This window comes from Calidris pugnax, unplaced genomic scaffold, assembly GCF_001431845.1.
Source record: "Calidris pugnax isolate Ruff unplaced genomic scaffold, ASM143184v1 scaffold60, whole genome shotgun sequence".
NCBI lineage: Eukaryota > Metazoa > Chordata > Aves > Charadriiformes > Scolopacidae > Calidris > Calidris pugnax.
The window spans coordinates 4,521,996-4,545,390 of NW_015090831.1; the positions used below are offsets into that span (position 1 = coordinate 4,521,996).

Genomic DNA, 23,395 nt, shown 5'->3' on the forward strand with positions numbered 1-23,395 from the left:
AGAAAAAAAAAGCTGAAATGTTAAGTTTGGCCCAATCTTTGTAAAAGCAGGAAGATCAGTCACCAAATTGTCTTCTGGGTCCTTTTGTATTAATTCCTTTAACATTTGCACAGGTATTTTGCCTTGTATTAGACTTTGACTAATGATTACTAATTTCCAAATTTCCCTTTTTATTCCTTCATTCGTGCTCATAAAAAGCTTTAAAATGTATTGATTACCACTACTGCATACCTCCCAATTTTAATTAGTGACCCGTTCTCTCTTCCAGTAGTGTCAGCAAGTCTACTAAAAGTTTTGCTTCATCTAAAGGTTGCATTTGTCCATAGAATTTAATCTGGATATGACTTTTTACTTACTCACAGATGTGTGCTCATTGGCAAACTCTGTTATACTTCACTTGCTTGGATTTGTAAACTTCTTTTAATAATAGAAAAAAAAAAAGTAAACTATAGGAACTGAAAAGGAGTTAGTGGTGACTCATCTCTCTATCTTACAAGTGGTTTTCAAGAGAAAAAATGGAGTTAAAGGGTACAGAAGAAAAAGAGCTCAACATGGTGGTTCCTCATAGCCCTCTAAAAATAAGCTTTAAATCTAAATGTGTAATAAACTTCTCTGAGGATCTGAGCTAGAGCTTGTCAGTGCTACAGCACAGAGCCATAACCCGAATTAAAGTAGGAATAGTAAATAGCAGAAACAGACTATTATTCTCCATTTAGACTAGTCACTATGGAGAAACCCAGTACAGTAGCTGCACTTAGAAAAAGACTGTGTGTGTAACCCAAATTAACCAATGTGATAGAAAATTCCAGAGGAGAGACAATCTCTGTTTCAAGTCAAGCTTACAGGCCAACTTAGAGAAAACTGAGCACCTCAGATAAATGAAGGAACAATGAATAAACAAAAATGAGAAAGGAAGAGAATGGATAACAATGAGACAGAAAGTGCTGCCATTAATGCAGCCATAGAGAACTTAAAATTTTAAATTTATATGAAAGTCATTATATGCCGTGAGACAACTAAAATATTCTGGTAGCAATACATGGATTCTGGAGAACAGGAGGACATAGAATATGTCACCTTGCCAAGTCTTGCTTGGGGAAACAACGCTAGCGATATTCCTGTATAGACTGGAGGACAACAATTAGGTACCACAATACAAAAGAATGGAAAGCTGATGGGTGCTTATTTGGTTAGTGTGTAGGGAGGATATTTAGAGAAGCCAATCACAGAAAATCAACTTGAGATTATTTTTACAAAGAACTTTCACAATGTTCAAATTAAATGAGTGGATATATAAAAACAGGCTTGCAACTAAGCTACCTAATGCCCCAGTGTCAAGTGTGCTAGCCCTAACTGGATAAAAATTAACTTAATGTTTCAAGATAAGCACAGATCACAAAAAATGGGAAAATATTGATAATCAAAGATAACATGTTTATAAGGGGTCAGAAAGTGAGAATCATAAAAGTTCACATGAAAAAGTAGCCAAGAGCCTTCAGCTTCGTACAAGACTAAAAAAAGAAAGAAAGAAAGAAAAAAAGAAAAAAAACCCAAAGCACTCTCTCTTTAACTTAAAGAAAGAACTAAAGAACTAGGAGTGTCCTCAAAGGAATCTTCTGCTTTATTTTTCAATATGAATGGAGACACTGACTATTTGGGCAAATGTCACTAATAAAAAGGGCAGAGAAAATGGAAATGAAAGTTATAAAACCAAAAGTCCAACAGTTGATACGTTCAGTCAAACGTAGATGGGAAGCGATGGCAGCAGATCCTCACTCCAGAGCTCTGTGATAACCAATGTGGGAAACTGCCAGTCAGAGAGAAGAGATTTGTAATAAATCTATAAAACCAGGAATGGTATATATATGTAGAACAGCAAAGGCACTTCTTATTCCTAAGGATATGGAAAGGAAGAGAAAGACAGTATCAGCAAACATGAGCATTAGAAATATGCAAAGCTGCTGAAAGCAATCTGAAGGACGGAAAAAAAAAAGGCTTGGGTAAACAGAAAATGGGATAAATTTGTTGGGGTTTTGGTTTGAGTTTGTTTTTTTCCAGGAAGGCAGATTATTCTAGGATGATGAATATTTCATTACCTGCCTTTTATTAGGTTACTAATTTTCTAGACAAATGAAATAGAGTCATTTATCAGGACCTCAATCAAAATGGGATTGGCTGTCCTGTGGGAAAAAATTAGATAGGCTGGAGTCGGTGATTAGGAAAAAGTGGTGAAGAGGGTAAGGTATGGTTTAACAGGTTGTATTCAAGGTTTGGAAGGAAATAACTAATAGAGTTCACCAAAGATTGATCTTGGGAGCGTTACTATTCAATAAATTAATTAGAAATTCCAGCATAAAATTTAGGACCTCGTTACTGAAATATGATGGTGACACAGAACCGGTAGGCAGTCAGTAGTGTGAAGGATCTGGATAACATATTGAAACAACTGGAACAGAGAAAATGTATTCATGGTGTATTCTTGAAAATGAAAAAACAATAACACCACGTATCAGAGAATATATTTCCAAGAGAGATAGATCAGGCATTAACGATGTTCCACAAGCCTACTAACATCTAAATTTGGAAGTTCGTCCACATTCCAAAAAGATTCATTCCAATGGGAATAGACAAAAGAAAAGTTTTACCAGACTAACACAGAAAATGGAGCGCTATTGCCTGGCTCACATATAAAATTTGAGAGGGAATCTGTACCTTATAAACTTTTGGAGCTACATATTGGCAGAAGGAGGAAGAAGAGCTCATTAAAATAAAGCAGTGACTGCAAAAGGACAAGTGTGCATAAAACCAAATACCAAACACAGTGAATCTGGACACTGGAAGTTAGAAGGCTGTCATATGCCAGAGGAGTGAATTTTTGGAACAGTTTCCTAACCCAGCATGGGACAACACCCCCACTCCTAACTAGCTATGGAAGACGGATTTTGAAGAGTTTCCAAAAAGAACCTACACTTCACTGTCTACAGTCCAGGGAGATGGACCGAACGGCACAAGCAGCTCTTTCCAGTCCAGTGTTCCTAATATTTGGAAACAGAATGAAGGTTCTTAGACTAAGAAGAACAAAGGTTGATGTCAGTGTTTTAAGTTAACGCAGAGGAATAAGATTTGAAAATTGAATTGAGGTTGAATGACAGATGGATTTGATGCTAACCACAGGTTTTACTTGTTTGTGCTTATAAATTACTTGATAAAGGAATAAAAATTACTATAAACTTTGTGCACAAGCATTAGAGATCGTGTGTTAATCAGATATTTTTTGCTGTCTTGTAGCAGCTGAGATGGTTTAGTAGGACCCTGAGCTCTAAATTTAATTTTTCCACAGCTGGCTCATCAATCCATTTCTAGAGAGATATGGATTACTTCCTGCACTATACAACTGTTATTTCCTGAGATGAACCTACTACTTGTTATTGTGCCTAAAAATTAGACCAGAAAATTTTCCCTTCACCATTTAAATGACATTTGAAGATCATGCTAACACGCCAAAGCAAGGGAATGCAAAGCTCAGGCCTTACATCTTTTTCTTAACCAGCACTACTGTGACTTTTCTGGGAAGTAATACAAATAACAATAATACTTATCACTTACTGTGCACGGTGCTTTTCATCTTCAAAGCGCTTTACAAACATTTACTGCTAGTTAATCTTGAAAAAGTATGATTTAAGGCCAGCTTCTGATAGCTTGTGTGACAAAGTTAATGTCATTTAAATCGAGCCTGTTTGTATTTAATAGGATAGAACTCCAGTACTTTAGTTTAAAGGCTATTGTTCCATTAAAAGCCAATTACAGAAATTCAGCTTTCCTCGAATTTATAGAGCGCAGCTTTTCATTTCAAAAAGAAAAAAAAAATCTATCTAAATGCTTCATCCGAATTTAGTCTTCATAATTCTAACTAATTGCATAACAGTCTTTTCACCCGGCTGCATAATGCAATTCGTCATGAAGCAGGGGAGTGAGTCTCCGCGCTGGGTTGGCGGGCAGTACCGCCTGCCAGCAGCAGATAGCGCCCAAGATATTTCCATTTATTTATTATTATTCCATTTACCCTCCTCCGAGGCCGGCAGAGGGTAAAACTCCCACCTCCCTGGCTCATCCCGGCACAGGGTGCTCCCTACCAGACCCTCGGTCAACCCAATGGGGCCCTTCCTTACGGTTAAGGCACCAGCGGGTTCATTTACATGGGCAAAAATGGGATTTCAGTACCATAAAAAAAAATCATTTTTTAATACTGAACATATGCATAGCAGCATTTAACTATTTTCCAACCAGGATGTAAAGACAACTTTTGTATTTAAATTCTAATCGGTGAATCCTAGAATATTTTATGCTGATCATTCAATATTAAAAATAAAATCAAATGACAGCACAACATTGTTGAAGACCACCAAGATAAACACTTCAAAAAGAACTTTTAAATAGGGCTACAAAAAGCAACCACATGAATTATCTTATAATATATTGACTCAGTGACCATTACTGTTTCATTTTTTTTCCTCTGCATCTTTGAATCAGCTGCAAATGAACCCATTTTAGAGTTGTTCAGTTTATATGTAGATCATATATATATTATTGCTATATATTTGCTATAGAACAAGCATCTCTTCTGAATCCAATGGGGACGTGGTTTAGTGGTGGTTTTGGCAACGTTAGGTTGATGGTTGGACTCAATCCCAAAGGTCCCTTCCAACCCAGACAGTTCTATGATTCTAACATGATTTGTGGCTGGATCGCATCCACAGGATACGTATCATTTTTCAATATTAAACATACACATAGCGGCATTTAACTATTTTCCAACCAGGATGCAAAGACAATTTTTGCATTTAAATTCTAATCGGTAAATCCTAGAATATTTTATGCTGATCGTTCAATATTAAAGATAAAATCAAATGGCAGCACAACAGGCTGAAGACCAAGATAAACACTTTAAAAAGAACTTTTAAATAGTGCTACAAAAAGCAATCACATGAATTATCTTATAATATATTGACTCAGTGACCATTACTGTTTCATTTTTTTTCCTCTGCATCTTTGAATCAGCTGCAAATGAACCCATTTTAGAGTTGTTCAGTTTATATGTAGATCATATATATATTATTGCTATATATTTGCTATAGAACAAGCATCTCTTCTGAATCCAATGGGGACGTGGTTTAGTGGTGGTTTTGGCAACGTTAGGTTGATGGTTGGACTCAATCCCAAAGGTCCCTTCCAACCCAGACAGTTCTATGATTCTAACATGATTTGTGGCTGGATCGCATCCACAGGATACGTTTTATGAGACACCTAGGGCTAGGAAAGGATCCAGTGGGATTTAACAACTAAATAACTGTGATCATGTCTGGTAAAATCATGGTTGCTCTCAAGTGCAATGAAAGGACTTGCAGAGCTGTTTCCACAGGCAAGGATTTTAGTGGTTGAAAACACAGAGGTAGTCAAAATGTAACCCAAACATGGGCCCAGTAAGAAGATGAGACAGGACAACTGAGAATTAAGAGGGAAGTAATCTGGAAGAGGGCAGGGTTTGGAAACTGAAACCACCACCTCTCCTTCAGCCCCTTGGCAGAGAGTTTGTGTATTTCATTGCGTGTGCATTACCGATGAGCCAAACGCCGGCACTGCCAGGCTGGACACCAGCGTCTCCATTATGGCTGATGGTGCTACTGCTTCAGTGCCAGGCGGTGCAGGAGGCACAGGCACCGAAGGCGGCCTGGGTCGGAGGGAAACCTGCACTCCAAACTTCATTTGCCTTTTGAAGGTTGCTTCAACGGCGTTGCAAGGTCATCGCTCCTAGAAAAGCACAGGAACCAACTTTTCAGGCTGTTCATACCAATCTCAAAAATGGGTCTAGAGCGTATTAATTTATGTTATTAAGTGGGTATAACCTGAGTGACTTCTTTGGACGTGGATTCTACGGCGCCCTGGGCTCCCAGCCTGCCCAGGCGCCATTCCTCAGGCCTTGCTCCCTCTTCCCCTCTCCCTGGCCCAGCTGAAGCCCCACTCGAGGAGGAGCCCACTTGAACTTGTCCCTGTCCCCGTGTCCACCTGAGGGGATGCCATCCCCAGCTGCCAGGTGTCCCCAGGGCAGACCAAGGGCAGGGCAGGGCAGGCTGGTGCCAGGTCATGCCACCGGGGCCTGGCCGTCCCACCATGTCTCCTCACAGAAAAACCATGGTGAGTTCCCCCAGAAGGGCTGTGGCCGCCCATCCGCTTGTGGGTCTGCCTGAGGGAAATGGAGCCGTGACAGGGGGTTTCCTGTGAAAACCAGACCGAGGGGTGAAGGTGAAGCCAAACCCTTCACCTGTCTCTCCTTTTACACCAGAGGGGGAGGCCAGCGGCCGGGCGGCGGAGGCTCCCTGAGGGAAGGTGGCTTCCCCCCCGCCTCAACAGGCGACGAAGCCGGGCCGTGTCCCCGTGGGCCACCATTCCCCTGCGGGCAGGGCGGCAGGGGGTGGCCGCGGGCGGAGGAGGGGCCGTGGCTGCTTTTTAAACTTGCCGGGGTGGGCCGAGCCGCCCCACCCGGGGTCTCCTCAGCGCCCCCGGCTCTCCTCAACTTCGGGCGGACACCCATGGAAGGCAGCGGGGCGGCGGGCTCCGCCGGCCGGGACGTTGCCGCCCCGTCGGTCGGCGGCGGGCGGTGAGGGGACACCCACCAACACACACCCCCCCCGCTCCTCCACGTCCCTCCGCCCCGCCGGGGGGTGCTGGGGCCGCCCGCCCTTCCCGCCTTCTTCTCCTTCTCCTTCTTCTTCTTCTTCCCGCCTCCCGCCCCGCCATGGCCGCCCGCGGAGCCCAGCGGCACGGCGCGGAGCGGCTGGGCAGCGCCGCCGGGGTCTCTCCGCCGTGAAGGGGCGACGAGCGGGGCGGTGTGTCCCTTGCGCTCGGTCCTGCCCCCCTCCCTCCCTTCCTTCCTTCCTTTTCTTCCTCCTCCTCCTCCTTCTCCTCCTCCTCCTTCTCCTCGGAGCGGAGATGTGCGAGACCCAGGCGGGGGGAGTCGCCTCCTAGACCGGCAGCCAGGATGGTGCACCTGCGGCCCCTGCCCCTCGTCGTGGTCCAGGGCCTCCTCCAGCTCGTAAGTCTCCTTCCCCGGCCCCCTGCCCGCAAGGCTGCGGGGGAACCGGCCCCCGGGAAGGCGGGGAGGGCGGCGGGAGCGGGGAGGCAAAGGCAGGGGCTGACCCCCAGCAGCCCGTCCGCACCCGGCTTCTAATTTTTATTTATTTCTTTTTTTTAAAACAAAAAACCAGGTCTTTTTAAAATGGGTGTTTGCGGCTCGGCGGGCTTGTATTTTTGGGACGGCGGGGACCTGGGGTGCCCGGGCAAAGAGCGGCCCCGGGGAGCCGGGAGGGGATGCCCCGGCGGGGGGATGCTCCGGGAGCCGGGGGTGGGTGCCCGGTGTCACCCCGAGCTCTCCGTGCCCGGAAAGTTTCCCCCCCGGTCCTCAAGCGCCTCTTTTCGTGTACCCGACCTAGCGGGATGTGCCGGCAGAGTTTGAAAGCTCCCTCGGTAGTTTTCGGCTCGCTGCAGCGCGCCCCAGCCGCCTTGATTAATTTTTTTTTTTCTTATGATAAACCGTCGCACGTACCTGTGTTATGCTACATGTTTTGCATAGGGGGGAGGGAAAGAGGGGGAGGAGGGGGAATTTGGGGGCTGAGAAGGTGAAATGCAGGCTTCCCAACTCAAAGGTGTGTAGGGAGGGGGGGGTGGGAAGCAAAAGGGGGGTGACAGGTACCGGGAGAGCACGTCCCTGAACCGGCAAACGGTCCCGTTTGTGGGGCACCGATGGTGGAAAACAAATGGTCCCAATGTTCGTGTTAATATGATGGAGAGGCTAAGAAGAGAGAGAGGAAAAAAGAAATCTATTTGCGAAAGAGTTCGGGGATCTTCATTTTAACAAGCGTTATTTGGAAATTGTTACGGGGGGGGAGTTTTGGTTTTACTCCCATAATTATCTCTGGTTTGTGCCGCAAAAGTTGTGCCTCTCTTCCCCAGCTGGCTTGTATCTGAAAGTTTGTCGCTGTAGTCGATAGGGAGTGTGTAATAAACCTTGAAGGGATTAAACACCCTCCTTAAGAACTGGAGTCTAATATTACAGCGTGAGTTGATTGATTAGTTTTTGAGGAAGCTTATGTCAAATTCTAATCCGGTTTCGGATTGTGCTTGTCGTGTAATGTTTTTTGCTCCGGCACTTTATCATAGCAATGAAGTAGCGAGCTGCAGCCCTGCGATAAGGCACACATTTCTTTCACACTCCTATCCTTTTGGACAATAAAAGGCTGTTTACATTCTTCACATTCTTGCAGCCCAGTTTCCAGCCAAACAACGCGCAGGGGTGAGAGATGGGGAAAGGAAAGCAGGCAGTGGATTACAAAGTTGCTGAGCAGAAGGGAACGAAATAAAAACGCTCCTTCCTCACACCTACGACCTCTCTCATTCACTCACACCCTCCTTTTTTATATATATAATTTTTTTTTTTTAAGCAGATATCAAAGGGATTGATTGAAACTTGTATCAACAGGGACCGGGGTTTGTTACACAATGTTTTATGGATGATGTCGGGAAGGGGCTCGCTGTGGTTTTACATGCCTTGGGTGAAGGCTGACGAAAGAAGCAAAGTTGCTGTCTTGAATCCAACAGAAATCATGAGTAGTCGGTGCAGGTTTTCAGGTGGATGTGGCACTCGGCTCACCCAGGAGTATTCATTTTTTTTCTCTGCATTCTTTATACACAAACCAGCAAAGTTTTGCAGTCAGATAGTTTTACAGCCTACATAAATTAGTTTAAATGATAAATTAAAGCAAAACAGGAACATGTGAGATTCTTGAGGCATTTTAGGTACACCTTTGAGTGCTAATCTATTACTAAAAAGTTGTGTAAATACATTTGGGCATAGTATTACCAGACCATCTGGTTAACATCTGGATAAAGTTACAGCTTATTATAAATCGAGTTTGGAAATATTTGATGCTGGTGGTAATGCATTGAATGTAAGTCTCTGTGCTATTCTTTGTTCTCTGGCCAGTATTTGGAGGGGCTGGTGGATTTCTGGAATCTAATTAGCAGTTTTAGCAGGCGTGTGTTGGTGGTACTAATTCTTGCTTTGTTTGTTTGGTTTTTTTAAGCCAAAGATCAATGTGGTTAATATTAATACAACAGTAAAGGCTCAGCATTTCAGCCAAGAGAGAAAAATCTGTGGGTTTCTGTGTTACAATACAACAGCATTCTAGTAACCCAGAAACGCTATCATCAAACCCTTCCTGATGGTGCAATCATATTTTTCTATGAAATCAGAGATGTTAGAATGCTATATATTTTAGCACTGCAATTTACTGAAGGTAGAAGTACTTTTTTTTTTAAATTAGATTTAACTTCAAATGCTTGCTTGGCTTTCAAATACTAAAGTGTGGTACCTACTTACCTACTTTTTAAACATGCAAAACTGTGGGGTAAAAGCCATGTAAAACTTCACAAATTTGACAAGGTACTAAACATTATGGCAGACAGTCTGAATTTCTGAAAGCAGTGTTAGGTGATTGTTTATACGCTGTATCTAATATTGTTCAATCAGAAGCTCATGTTTAGTACTTCCTTAATAGTGTATGGATGTATTTTTGCAACATTATTATTTTGATTAATAGATGGTGTACCAGTATGCGTGCACATACGTATTTCTTAAACTACTTTGCATATTTGGGTATGTTAAACAGTAAGGAAGAACATTTTTGAGTCAGGTTAAGGTGCTAACTTGCTTCTGTGTAAGTGTGTTCGTTTTAAAAGTCAGATTTGCCTTATGTTGCCAGTATAACTCAAAACAATAATTTGCAATGCTCACTCTGTACATCTGGGCTGTTATTGATAAGAAGACCACAAATTGTTGTATTGTATTATCATTTGCAGGTACTCTTGCTTTACTATTAATTTGCAGTAAGCTTTTCCGATTGTCGCATAATTGCTGAACGCCCTGTTAGTTATCTCTTTATAAATAATGGAGTTCTACATGTTCGAGATTAAAAAGACTGAAGTATTAGGAATATGTGGTTTATAGTTTTCCTGCTAGTGTTTTGTTAAGTCAGCTTTAAATGTCTTAAAGGGAGGGGGCCTTCTGCTACTTCCTTGGGGATATTATTTGTTATTTTAAAGAAATCTTGTTTTAAAAAATAAAACATGTTGCCAGTATCCAATATTTTCTTTTCATGCTATTAATTTGCACCTTTAAAATGTCACGTTTCATAACCTTGTTTAAAATAGCTTATATGGGCTCTCCAAAATGTACGAGATTTTCCCCTTTCTTTTAAGAAAGAAAGAGGGGGGGTGGAAATAAGGGCTGTATGTAGTTTTTGAATCAAGAACCAGAGTTTGCTTTAGCTATGGATAGCCACTACTTTCCCTTTGTCTCAGCAAGGTGTAATTACAGGCAAACACTCCCAGACAGGACCTGTGGTTCTGTAGGGTAATGGGGCACCTTAACTATTTGCTTATTCCTACATTTTTGCAGTTAAAAAAAAAAAAAAGGATTAGAGAAGTATTTTCTAGTGCCTAGAGTTAAAGTTGCATCAGCACTCCTATCAAGAAACTGTCTTCTAACATTATCATTGGGCAGAGTTGTCACTATATTATAATCCTAGGAATCAATTGTTTTACAAACCTTTTAAAGCAGTTAATTTTTCCCAGTGATGTTTGTATACACGAGAAATAATTAGAAAAAAGACAAAGTGTGTTATTTTAAGATTATTTTTTTTTTCTCTGCCGAGATTGAAATATAGCATTTGGTGTGAGTGAAATTCAGTGACAGATTAAGTTTGTTTTGGACTTTTCAAGGGCTGTAATTTTTGCCTATAGTGGAAAACAATTTGTCAGACAATTTAGCCAAAACGGATATTTATATATTTTTTTAAAACCAGAGTTTAACAACTTGAGCTGAAAAGAACATTTATAACATGCTACGGTACGAGACGTTGCTTCATACGCGGAAATAGCTTGAAAACTGAGATAAAGCTGCATTTCCATTTAAACTATGTACACCACGTGAGGCGTAGAAACACAGAGGTATGTTCCTCCTGGCTACTTTAATTTTCTCTCCGTAGCCTCGCAGAGGTGGTCTGCGTTACGTGCCCTCGCAGTGAGAATCAGCAACGGGCACAGTGCAAAACTCTCAACTCTGTTTCAGAAAGGTAAACGCTTCCCTCCGGTCATCTTGAAGCTCAGCACAGATGAAATTCCATCCCGCTTAATTTCAGGGAGATCTTTGTCATGAAATGTATTGGGCCCCACATCTCATTTAGTTTATTTTGGTGTTTTTTCTCGACGCTGTAGGCGTTGTAAGCCTACATCTCATTCTTGTGTAATAAAGTAATATAAGTAACCCAAGGAATGCAGGCAGTGTGAGGTTGAAGGCAGCTCAACAGCTGCTGGTTTCAGCGGTTTGAGAATTTATTATCCTGGACGAGGAGGTCTGTATTAGGGCGGATGGGGCTAGGTTTAGTTTTCACAGGAGGCTGACATGCAATGCCAAACCCGACTTGTCCTTACGTCACGTCTTTTGACCTAGTTCTGTGGAATCGGTGACTGGTATTTTTCAGTTTATTTGTAGGTTGACTGGGGCACAGAAGGGTTATACATCCTATTTAAAATCTGTACAGCAAGTCGCTTTGACTGATGTCCACTAGACCACAAGATACCCCAGGCTTCCCTAACCCAGAGCACGTAAAATCTAAGTCTCAGTCTTTTCATCTGTAACATGGAAAGGATTTTTCTGTCATTGTAAAGGACTTTGAGAGCTACGCGTCAGAGAAGTGCTGTAAGTACTTCTTGTCACTGGTGGCACAGCATAACTGACAGGGAAGTGAAAGAGAAAGATCAGTGCAGCCCAAACGCTGAATTGGGGTGCACTGATTGATCCCACCTTTCTGTTTTGCTTCCTGAGCCTTGGTTTCTGCAAGAAAGGGAACTCACACCTGGGTGTTGAAAGGGTGCAGAAGCAGAAACCACTTGCTGATCTGGACTTCCAGGGCATCAAGACCCGGAGAGGTGCAACTCCGCTCTAAGTGCACCGAATTCCTCCTGTACTGTTAAAAATTTTACCCTTGATCAACAGTTCACAAACAAAAAATGCATGAGGGGAAGCAAGAGGTGCTTGGCACGGCATGGGAAATGCCATGGCAGTAACCGTTATTCATCACCTGTCATCTCTGGGTGACATTAACCTGTGTTTGGCTCGAGTATTGAATAAGGCATGGTAATTTTGGGAGCCTGTCATCTCTGGGTGACATGTTAACCTGTGTTTGGCTTGAGTATTGAATAAGGCATGGTAATTTTGGGACATTTCTGGTAAACAGTGGCAAGAAGAAAAGATCAGCACTAGTCTATGCTGAATGCTTTTAAGACAGAAACTCATCCCGTAGATGTGGGTTGCATCTTCATCAGAAACAGAGTGAGCTGTTCTGGTGCTCAGGGAAGACTGTCACCTCGAGTCTTTCACTCGTACTTGTCAGTGTATTGAAACCAAATACAGTGAGGAAAAAGGAAGATTTATTTTTTTTTGCCTTTATCACAAAATTGCTGTGATAAGTGCCTGTTTAAAAGCGTATGTACTTCACAGAACAGTGCATTTGCTCCATTAATCTGTTTTCTCTTCCTGATTTTTTTCCCACCTCTTTAACTCATCACTTCAGTCTACCTCTTATAAAGCAAAAGTACTGGCCTTGCTGGATCAAATCTAGCAGAACTGGGAAAGAGCAAAGTGAAAGTTCTCATTCACGTGACTATTATACATTCATCCTGAACTTGATTTCCAAACGTTTTGGGACAGCTTTGGCCTTTCCCTTCAAATCCTAAACATTCGTTGTCCCCGTTCCATTTTCATTCTCTCAATTTCCCATCATGTTTGTAGCTGTAGTTTTTGTAGTTTGTTCAAAATCAATCAGAGTTAAAGAAAATAATGGGTGGACCTGCTGGGTAGGCTCTGCTTCCATCAGAGCATCACTACTATTAGTAAGTCCGTGAGAGCATTCAGAATCGATCAGAGTTAAAGAAAATAATGGGTGGACCTGCTGGGTAGGCTCTGCTTCCATCAGAGCATCACTACTATTAGTAAGTCCGTGAGAGTCACATTTCGCCCTCCTAGAGCCCCTTTCCTTCAATTTAGTGCTTTTCACACTTGCAGGTATATATTCATCCCATTTATCAGTTATTTCCTGGTGGCTCATACTCCAGGAAACTCATGCTGGGCTGTTGTAGCACCACAAATGCGCTCACATCCGTGCAAGGTCACACAACGTGGTCGTGCCCGCACGTTGAGTCACGCACTTGGGATACTCCCCGCATTAAATGAACCCATGGAAGAGCCTCAACATAAGGGCTGCAGCCCAGGAGTCTGCACCTTGCAGCAGGTCTCCTCACAGCATGGACCACAGGCTGGAGCCCTGACGTTCATCTGCTCCCAGATTCCACACGCTTGGGATGCTGGAAAAGCTGTAACTCATGCTGGGCTGTTGTAGCACCACAAATGCGCTCACATCCGTGCAAGGTCACACAACGTGGTCGTGCCCGCACGTTGAGTCACGCACTTGGGATACTCCCCGCATTAAATGAACCCATGGAAGAGCCTCAACATAAGGGCTGCAGCCCAGGAGTCTGCACCTTGCAGCAGGTCTCCTCACAGCATGGACCACAGGCTGGAGCCCTGACGTTCATCTGCTCCCAGATTCCACACGCTTGGGATGCTGGAAAAGCTGTGGGTCCTGTGCAGCAATACGGGAGTTGTCAGCGCTCTGCCAGGTGAGCAGGAGATGGGACGGGGTGGGGGTGGATGAGTTTCTGGATGAATCTCACACAAAAGCTTTGAGGTCTGCAGGTCAGAACTTGGAAAACAACGTTAATTCCTTTCCTGTAGGGAATCTCCTTGTGGGCTGGTGTTCTGTGTCAGCCAGAAGCTCGGTCACGGTATAACGAAGAGGTTCAAGGAAACAAATTAAGAGTGGAGAGGAAATAAAGGGCTTTGAAGATGGTTCCACAATTAAGACTAAGTAGTTTTGTTCTCGCAGCAGAGATTTCAGTGCTGGTATGATGCTCTGCTCTCCCTGGAATGGCAGCACTTACTGTAAATACAGAATTTGAACGACTTGATTGTAATTTAAGGTAGAATTAAAGAGCTTTAAGAGCTGTAGTTCTTGAGATATGTTGTTCCAAACGATTGGTAGTAATAGAAGCTATTATTAGCAGGGAGGTGAAAATGAAAGAATGGGGAGAAATAAAAAAATAAAACTAAGAATCGCATGTCTTTAAAATCAGGTTTTATGTGCATTGGGACCGATTATGGTTATTGTGTCGTTACAGTGCAGAGTTGAGGTTACTTAGAGTGCCCTAAATCTGCTTCTCCAGATCCAGCATGTTTTGGTTTATGTTTATGATCAGTGATCAGTTGAGAGTTTCCTGACTTTTTAATACTTGGTTTTGGTGATAACCAAGTATTTCTAATACCATGCATCACCAGTATAAACACAACCCTAATTTCCCAGATAATGGCTACAATAAGATGAAAATAAACCACTTTGCATGGAAGTGCTTCTAGATTTGTTCTGTTATGTAGATTTAAGGGGAGTTTATGGTTCTGATGGAGAAGGAGCTGGCTGTGCTTGAGGCTGACTGAAGGAAAAAAAGCACTGAGATTTGGCTGAGAGAGCATGAGGTGAAGAGAAGAGAGAGGAAGATGATGGAAATAAAACAGCCCCATGGGCAGATGGAGCGAGCCTGAGTAGTTACTGTAGAAGGAGAGGGACAGACAGCCCGACAGTAACAAGGAACACCCCCACGGAAACACCAAGTTCTGTGTGTGAGAAGCTGTGGCGGGTCTTTTCTGCTGTTCTTCTTCCCATTGGAGACAATCTGGAAGTGGGATTTATCCAACCAGCCCCTCAGTAGGGCAAAGCAAAGAAGGAAGATTTGAGCTCTCTGACTTAGTCCATCACTTTGATTGTACAAGCACAAGAATCTGGTGGTTGCCACGAGCGGTTCTGGGGACTGTGGCTGTTTTCGGCCTGTGAAGGGGGATAGGGAACCACAAAGCTTAACACCACAAAGCAGGAGGATAAACTATGGGACCTTCAATTTTATTTTTTTTCTTCTGAAGCTAATTGGCTCTTTTCTGATTGTTTCTGTTGTTCATTACATGGGTTTGGAAGGTGGGAACTGCCATTCCTTATGAGGCTTGAAGGTCTCAGTTCTCCAGCCTTCAGCTGTAGCTATTACTAATGAGTGTGTTCCTCCACCACTGGCAGCCTTAACCATACAAGGTATTCTTAAGTTGAATTTTCTTCTTGCTAGGAGGAGTTGGGTTTCTTCTTAGAAGAAGAAACTTTCAGAGATTGTAGTGCAGGAATAGGTACCTAACATAGCTTTATAGTACTCTGTAGTTGGACTTCGTCGTACTTTATAGTCAAGATGTGTTACATGTGTACCATCATTTTGGTAAACTGAGGGAACAAAGTCTGGCTCAGCATAACAAAATAAAGCCTCAGGGTATGTTTCTCAGCTTCACCTCCAGTGGACCAGAAGAATATTCTGTATAGTGGAATAAACCCTCTCCTTCAGTGGCCCATCTGGATACAGAGACAGAAGCAAAGATGAACTTTGTCACAGGAGAAGCTGACTTCTGTGATGTGCTTGTATCCATGGTGAATGACCATAGGTTGATTAATGTGATTTATTGCCCAGGATTTTTAACCCATGACTATTAAGGTGAAACCGCATGTATTTTTTCAAGCTGGATCTTAGTGCTCTACCGCATGCTTTCCTCAGATATAATTCTAATATACCTACATTTTTAATACAATAACACAACAGTTTGGTATTTTTTTGTCTCCAAAATGTATAATTAAGAGTGTGTCTCTAAAGTACAATAAACTGCATGTGGGTTATAGTCATGTTAGAGCCATGTATTTGGAAAATGAGTAAATTCAGGGTTAGTACTACAGAGAACATGCGAATGATGTAAAGAAGTAGCTACATCCCTATCCTTAAGTGGCACTTTGAGGAGGAAAACATAAAACAGAGAGAAACCTCCTGAATATCTTTACAATATATTTTAATATAATTTCAGGACAAAGCATAATTATATTTATTTCATATGCTGTGGGGCGGAGGTTGCATTATCAGGCTGTGGTCTATGTGAGCACACAAACTCCACTCTGCTCCTTGATTCATGGGGTTCAGCCCAACTCCAGTGTGGAAGTCAAATCTGGTAGCACGAGTCGGTGCCACTGGATTTTGCTGAGAGACCAGAGCAGCAAAGTTTAAACCTATATATGTCTAAGCAACCTCCAAGTACAAATGCAGATTTAAATACAGGAAAAACAACTGAACAACTACTAGTGGTATACCATGTGTTCCCATGTGTCGGGAAGGGTATTGCATGTGAGAAACTAAACTCCTTATTTCACGGATTTTAATGTTTACTTTGGGGATAATTACAAAATCCTCCTCTTGTACTTTATTCTGTTATGGATTCTTAAAATGCGCTTTTAGTTTGGAGCCTCCTTGGTTTAAAAGCCAATAAAAATCTCTCTAAGATGTTCAGAAACAACAAAATAGAAAAAGTTGGGAAGCAATATCTTAAATAATTTAAAGATGAAACTTTAATCTTAAAACTTTTTTTTTTTAATAAAAAAAAAATTAAAACACCATAGCAGCTGAAAAGAGCCACTGAATCTTGACTCTTCATCGGCTGGTGAAGGGGACACTTCTGAAGTGACAGAATGTGAAGCAAGGGAGGAGTGAAGACAGGTTCTTCAGTTTCTTGTGCAAACAGTTTGCCAGGGAGAAGGCTAAAGCCTGGGTCATTTTCCACTTATTAAACTAACAAAATGCTAATCAGCTTTGTGGCAAGATTCATAGCAGATAATGTTACCTCTGTCACTGTGGCACCACTGAAGAGTTATTGGGTATGTTAGCCTGGGCCACTTTTAATTAAACACTTATACCTGACAATCACTGTCTAAATTGCACCTCACTTTCTTTTAAAATGGATTAAAATTTGTCCGTTGGTTAATTTCAATTTTGTGGCCACTCAGGACAAGGAAAAGACTGATGTTAAATTCTTTACAGTGTTGGGACAAGTCCTGTGATGCAGCTGCAGTTGGATGCCGGGCTCTGCTTCATCCCACTGCTGAATCACTGTGTAGTTTACAGTCATTGAATTAGTTTTCCAGTACTGGAAACATCCATTTTTTGAGTTAATTTTGAATCAAACTGCACGGTCTTCTGTGCAGAATGACAAATCCACCGGACTTCCCTGTGTTCCTCTGGCTTGGATCTGCTCTCTGCTGTAAGGAAGTCTCTGGCCCTCCAAAGAGCTTTTGCAAGCTGTCCCCTGCTGTGAGCTCCCTCCTTGCCACCTCTTGTTCTCCCTCCCTCCCTGCTCCATCCTCCTCAATATTTTTCCAGGTAGGGGATGCTCCATTCCTCTGGGAGAAGCAGCAGCTTCCTCACTTTCCTCTTCCTCCTGGAGATGCCCGCCGGATCCAAAGTGTGGTAACCAGGACCAATTAGAAAGACAACCTTCCTTTCTACTGCCCAGTAGAAAAAAAATACTTCAACTTTGTTTTTTAAAGCAAAATATTTGTACAGGAAACAAATTAAATAGTTAGAGCAACCTTTCCAGGGTCAGTTAGTGGTCGGTAGCTCACACCTTGCCCACAGTTCTCTGTCTGAAATCTCTGGTAGCAGATCAATCCAAAGGCTTTATCGGCTTTGAGTCTCAGGTTGTATAAAATACTTTCAGAGGCTTTCCAATTAAAATTTCCCATTTTTAAACTCAGTTGTTAGAAGGCAAAATCTGAGTGGGTATCTACTACTCAAGCGAAATACTGAAACACGATGTGGGGACTGTCAAATTTTTATTATTTTTTTTTTAAGAAGCAAGTTTTACAGAACTGCAGCTGCTATAGGCACTGCACTCTTCCTCTAAAAAGTGTATTTTCCCCTTCTGAAAACCTTTCCCTATCAGGATCTTGCTGTGGCAGTGAGCTCTGGTGTGTAAAATTTAAATCAAGACCAAGAGATAGAATAAACTGCATTTCCACCATATCTGAATTCTGGGGGTACAGAAGGTTTTTTATTGCTTTATGCCTTGTCTTCTTCCTCCTAGAACCCATAATTCCAGATTATTTTTTTTTTTTTGCACAGCAGTTCTGGTGAAATCACGGCTGATGTTTTTCCTTAAAGTTCTTAAAAAAGCAGGAGAGCCATTCTCATCCATCTTGCTCTTCGAGCCTCTTCTTATTTTTCTTCTTGCTAAAATGCAGTATCCAGTTCCTGGCACCGAACTGAAACAAGCTTAAAATAATAGCAAGGTAGCTGAGTGTCTGACAGGAGAATAAATTCATTGTTGAGTTCGGACCGATTTGATTTAAAATAAATGAAATGCCTCTAAAGGTAAGAATGAAAAAACATGACATACCTCAGACTCGGATCCATTTTGTGGTATTCACTCCCTAATCCTTTTATTCAGATATGCATGACCTATGAATTATCAGCAATGGACAGCCTAACACTGCTGTGATGAGGGAATTTAAACTCTGTGTTTTATTTAAGAAAACCTTTTTGTGGATATTGGATGGGATCTGTTACTCTGCTTGCTTAGACTGAAGGTTCAGTGTTGCTGGTCTTAACGTTGAACAATGGGGGAAGGAATTAATTTAAAATAGCTAACTCTGTATTTATGGTGACTAAGAATACCATTCTGCAGAAATTTGCCTTCTGGTGAGTTTGCAATATTCTTTCAATGGACAGCACACTTACATTTTTGGTGGAATAACAAGATTAATATAGTGAAAAATACAAACATAATAGATATTGTATCTTTCTTGGGTTTTGATGGATTGGATTGTCTTGTTCAGTTCAGATTAACTACTAGATTTATTTTTAATGGATGGTAGTGAAGCTGGTTACTGTGAAGGAGGTTCAACTTAATGTTCTATTTAGGTATTAAAACCTTGATAACACAAACCAGTAGTCGCTTAAGTGACTTGTCCCACATCAGTGATACTAATATCCTTCTGTGCATTCAGGGAATATCGAGATAAGCTGGTCTGTGAGCAGGTATTAATAAAGCCGGCTCTACTATGAGTATGTGCCCTATGTCACAATTTCTCTTATCCACTATAATTATTTAATAGAAGTCTAATTATCCTTGAGATCACCAGCTCTGTCAGATCCAATTGAAGTGCACAGAATGGTTGAACAGTTGAGTGGGTCTGACGTACAGCTGATGGGCAACAGCATCATAGGAAGCTCGATTTTCTTAGGAAATGGGTTAAAATAATATTTGAAACAGAAATGAGTCCGAAAGCCAAAACAGACCTGTATCCCAATCAAAATTTCACCAGGACTTCCTAGGGTGGCCACATTTCAGAGGTTTGGTTGTTATTGTATAGACATGTATAGGCTGCAAAAGACATTTTAATCTTTCCTCAGATGTAATGAAAACCTGGGCTACTGTATAATTCATTTAGTTCAGACTCCTCTTCAAAATACTAAGTGGAAAAACATGTAACCAATTTTAGTGGGGCAAGAAAACCTGCACAAGAAAACCTACACAAATAAAGTTGGGTTTTCTTTTTTTTCCTCATTTCTTCAGTTTGAGAATAACAACTAAATGTGCCCAGGAATTTTTCTACATTTCTGGAAAATTCAAATTCATTAAAAAACAGTGGAGAAGTTATCTATACCACAGCTTTGAATTAAACCCCTGCAGTTTGCATACGGTGCCTGAGAATGAGATTTAGCAAGCTCCCCACACAGAAGGAAGGACACCACCTTCCAAAGTCCTGAGAAGAACGGAGAAGTAGCTTAAAACGTGTCTTTTTTAGAAACCTCAGAGCCTTCCTCTGGGTTGTAAGGATGCCTTCTTTCACTTCCATTAGAGGCTTTTTAAGGGAAGCCGTTAGCCTAAGGTAGAACAGCTTTTAATGGCTAATGAATAAATAGGTGATAATATCTCCATTCTCTCTTTGCAAATAAGTCAGAGCTTATCCCTTAATGAGGGTAGCAGAAGGGAAAGTGAGCCTGTGTCTCTCAAGACAGTATCATATTTATCAAGGTAGATGGTATTCTCCAGGTGCTCAGTCCCTGCCCTCAAAGGGACTGAAAACTGCTTGGATCCACCTTTTGGACGAAGAGAGAGAATAAGTACAAATTTGTTCTTTTTTTCTTTACTTATTTATTTTAAGGTAGAATATGTATGTTCAAATTCAGTTAGAGCAGGAAAGTGGCTTTCCTCTCACACCTACCAGAAGATGTGCTTGCTCCTGCAAGGGTACATTGGATTAAAAAACCTAAAAACTAAACCAGGAGACATTCAAAACCTGCCTGGACACGTTCCTGTGCAACCTGCTCTAGGTGGACCTGCTCTGGCAGGGGAGGGTTGGACTAGATGATCTCTAGAGGTCCCTTCCAACCCCATATTATTCTGTGATTCCATGAAAACAAAATAAAAAATGATGTAGGTATTATTACAAGGATTTTTTTCCTCTTTCTTTGACCTTAGTCAAAAAGTGTGTACAAAATAAAAAATGATGTAGGCATCATCACAAGGATTTTTTTCCTCTTTCTTTGACCTTAGTCAAAAAGTGTGTGACCTCCTGGATTGGATCCTTCAGCAGAAATTGACGAAGAAATGCCTAGATTTGTATCCCCAGAGAGCCCATGCACGGACTAGGAGCTCAGGTGCTTGGCAAGGCATGTTCCAAACCAAACTAAAGGGAATTTGCATTCTTAAAACATGGTTGGGTTATGTATCTTACAGTCTGGTTTTAGAGGTTACAGATTTAGGACCTAGGCATCTGTTACGAACCTGGGGAAAAACTGTACTTGGTGTCTCTCAAGCTCTCCCTGCTCTTTTGTTGGTTTCTTTAGCAGATGGATAGCAGGAAAAGCTACCTGATATCTTCGTCTGATGTAGGATTGCTCATACTAAATGCTTCCTAGTATTCTTCCTTAGGTTCTTTTTTTTTTTTTTTTTTTTTAAGGTCCCATGGTAATCCCTAGGAAGTCTCACAGCTGACAGTATCATATTGTTTAGTAAGTTTTTCCTAATACACAAAGTTTTCATAATTTCTCCCTGTTATGCTTAACTATCTTCTTTTCTATCACTCTTGAGACACTTTGCTTTAGGCTGCGTTATATCCCTGTTACTGGGGACTTCTTCCTTAAAAAACTACAAAGTTAGCATTGTGAGTCACAGCAAGTTTTGTCTCTTTATTCATCTTTTCTACTGATCCTGCTTGTTTGGAGTAACAAGTCTTTTTTTTTTTTTTTTTTTTTTTAATTTTTTCTTCCCTCTTCCAGTCTATAGTCTTACAGAATGGAAAGATATCCGCAGTGCTGACCCAACTTGATAGGGTTAAAAGATACCATCTAAGTAGAGAGGACTCTTTGGAGGATTTGGCAATTTTGCAAATGAAGAAAATGGGTTAGCTTCAGGAGGAAGGCATTATATTCTGAATAATTCTCTTGGAATATTTTTTCTACTTTAGACTGTGTTGCTTTCACTACCAACATTTTTTTAATTCATCTCTGGGCACGATTATTTAGGCAGTTTGGGTTTTTTTTTTTTCTGGACATCAGCAGTCAGCCCATGAGGAGGGGATGTTCTGCAGGCTATGTGTATATTCTGAAGCTGCAAACTACGCTGCTATATTAGCACTATGCACAAATTAACAAGCACAACACCAAAAGGTAGGACAAGTACAGTTACGAGGTTTTCATCAGCTCAGAGCTCAAGGAGAACACTCATTTAGCCAGAATGTATTACTCCCATTGCAAGCTCTTCAGGGGTGCCTTCTGCTTCGTGTGCAGGGTTGTTGAAAAGTAAAAATAACAGCAGCAATCGCACATAAACAGATTGTATATCTAAATATTTTGCTCGGTCTCTAATTTCTGATTAAAGAAACATCCCATGAATTCCCGAGGGACACGTTTCTTTGCAAACAGTGACAACCTTTGTCGCTGTCTGTGTAAGAAAAGCTTCTGTTGAAAGGTTCTATATAAAAAAATTCACATGTTCTGTTGATATAAAGCTGATATTGGTTGAAACTTCCTATTCTTGAAAGAAATACGTTTGGAGTAGTCTGTAAAATAGACCTTGTAGCGGGAACCACCTCCTGTTTCTTATACCAGTCATCATCTTTAATAGATAAACTTCCCATTAAGAGCTAGACAAGGTGCTAGTTTTTCTCGCAGGAGTCAGAAATAAGAACAATAAATGTGTGGGAGAAATTAATCAATTTGGCTAGAAACATCAAGGTGCATGCCTATCTGAAATATAGACAAATCGGTTCAGAGAAGGCTCCAAGTATAGAATTATTGACCCTGGAGGATAAGATACAGAATAACCTTCCTACGCTGTACTTTGTCAATTTTAAGCAGTGTTTGCAAGGGGAGTAGTTTAACGCTCATCCTCCTCAGCAAAAATTTAATAGTAGATGCATCAGAGCTTTTCCTAAAAATTTTTTCCTTTTATAAATTACACTGTTGTAAAAGTGTATTAATGTTCTGTGCATTTACTAATGTTCTGTAAGACAGTATAAATAAATATAGCTGATTGATGTAACTCTCAAAAGTACATAAATGGGTCTCTTCTTCTCATTTGGTTGTTCATTTTCTGATTGCTGTCTCAATTCTGGGACCAACTGGTTGAGCTCTCTCTGTGGTGTGTCACCATCCTGGAAGCAATGGGGTCTGCAATACGGCGTCCACGTGTAGGGTGAAAGATGAAGTCAGTAGATCACAATGAATCTTTTTTTATCTTTGTAAATATAAATACAATTCTCAAAAGGTAACTTTTGAGATCGATTCTTCTTTCACATGGTGCTAATAGTATGTCTGCACTGGGGTATTTTTAAGTCTATCGGGGAAATAAAACATATTTTACTGCTTTTTGAACCAACTATTCAAGAAGTGCACTGTCTTCCAGACAATTAAATAGGAAGCAGTCTGAGTCTAGCTATATTAACAAGCAAGGAAGAACATCTCATCTTATGACACATTGAGTATATCTATGTAAGATTAATGTCTTGGGAAGTCAGCAGATGAAAGCTGTCCTTTAAGTCTACCACACAATACAAATATGACTTGTGTTTTAAGGACTGTGTACATCAGGCACAAGGAAAAAAAAATGCTAAATTAATTTAGATGCTGACATTCAAAGGCTATAATTGAGATAATCAACTCCGAGTCATCATGTTTAAAAAATCTGCTAGGAAAACATATATATTATTTGTTTTATTTAAATGGATCATAGCTAGCATTTTGGTGCAAGCATTTTTCAGATGAAGGAAAGACAGTGTATAGGAAGAGTGGTGGCAGTGCCTTTTCTGGTAGCCAT

At 41.3% G+C, this 23,395-nt stretch overlaps 1 protein-coding gene across 1 annotated transcript in view; it reads left to right on the forward strand.

Moving 5' to 3' along the window:
- The first annotated feature begins 6,840 nt into the window (after window positions 1-6,840).
- The window catches only part of NXPH2 (neurexophilin 2), a 40,487-nt gene continuing 23,932 nt past the window's right edge, over window positions 6,841-23,395 (forward strand). The window contains exon 1 of the mRNA XM_014941140.1: window positions 6,841-7,090. Coding sequence (XP_014796626.1) covers window positions 7,037-7,090 — 54 coding nt within the window. The 5' untranslated portion in view covers window positions 6,841-7,036. The remainder of the gene's footprint in view (window positions 7,091-23,395) is intronic.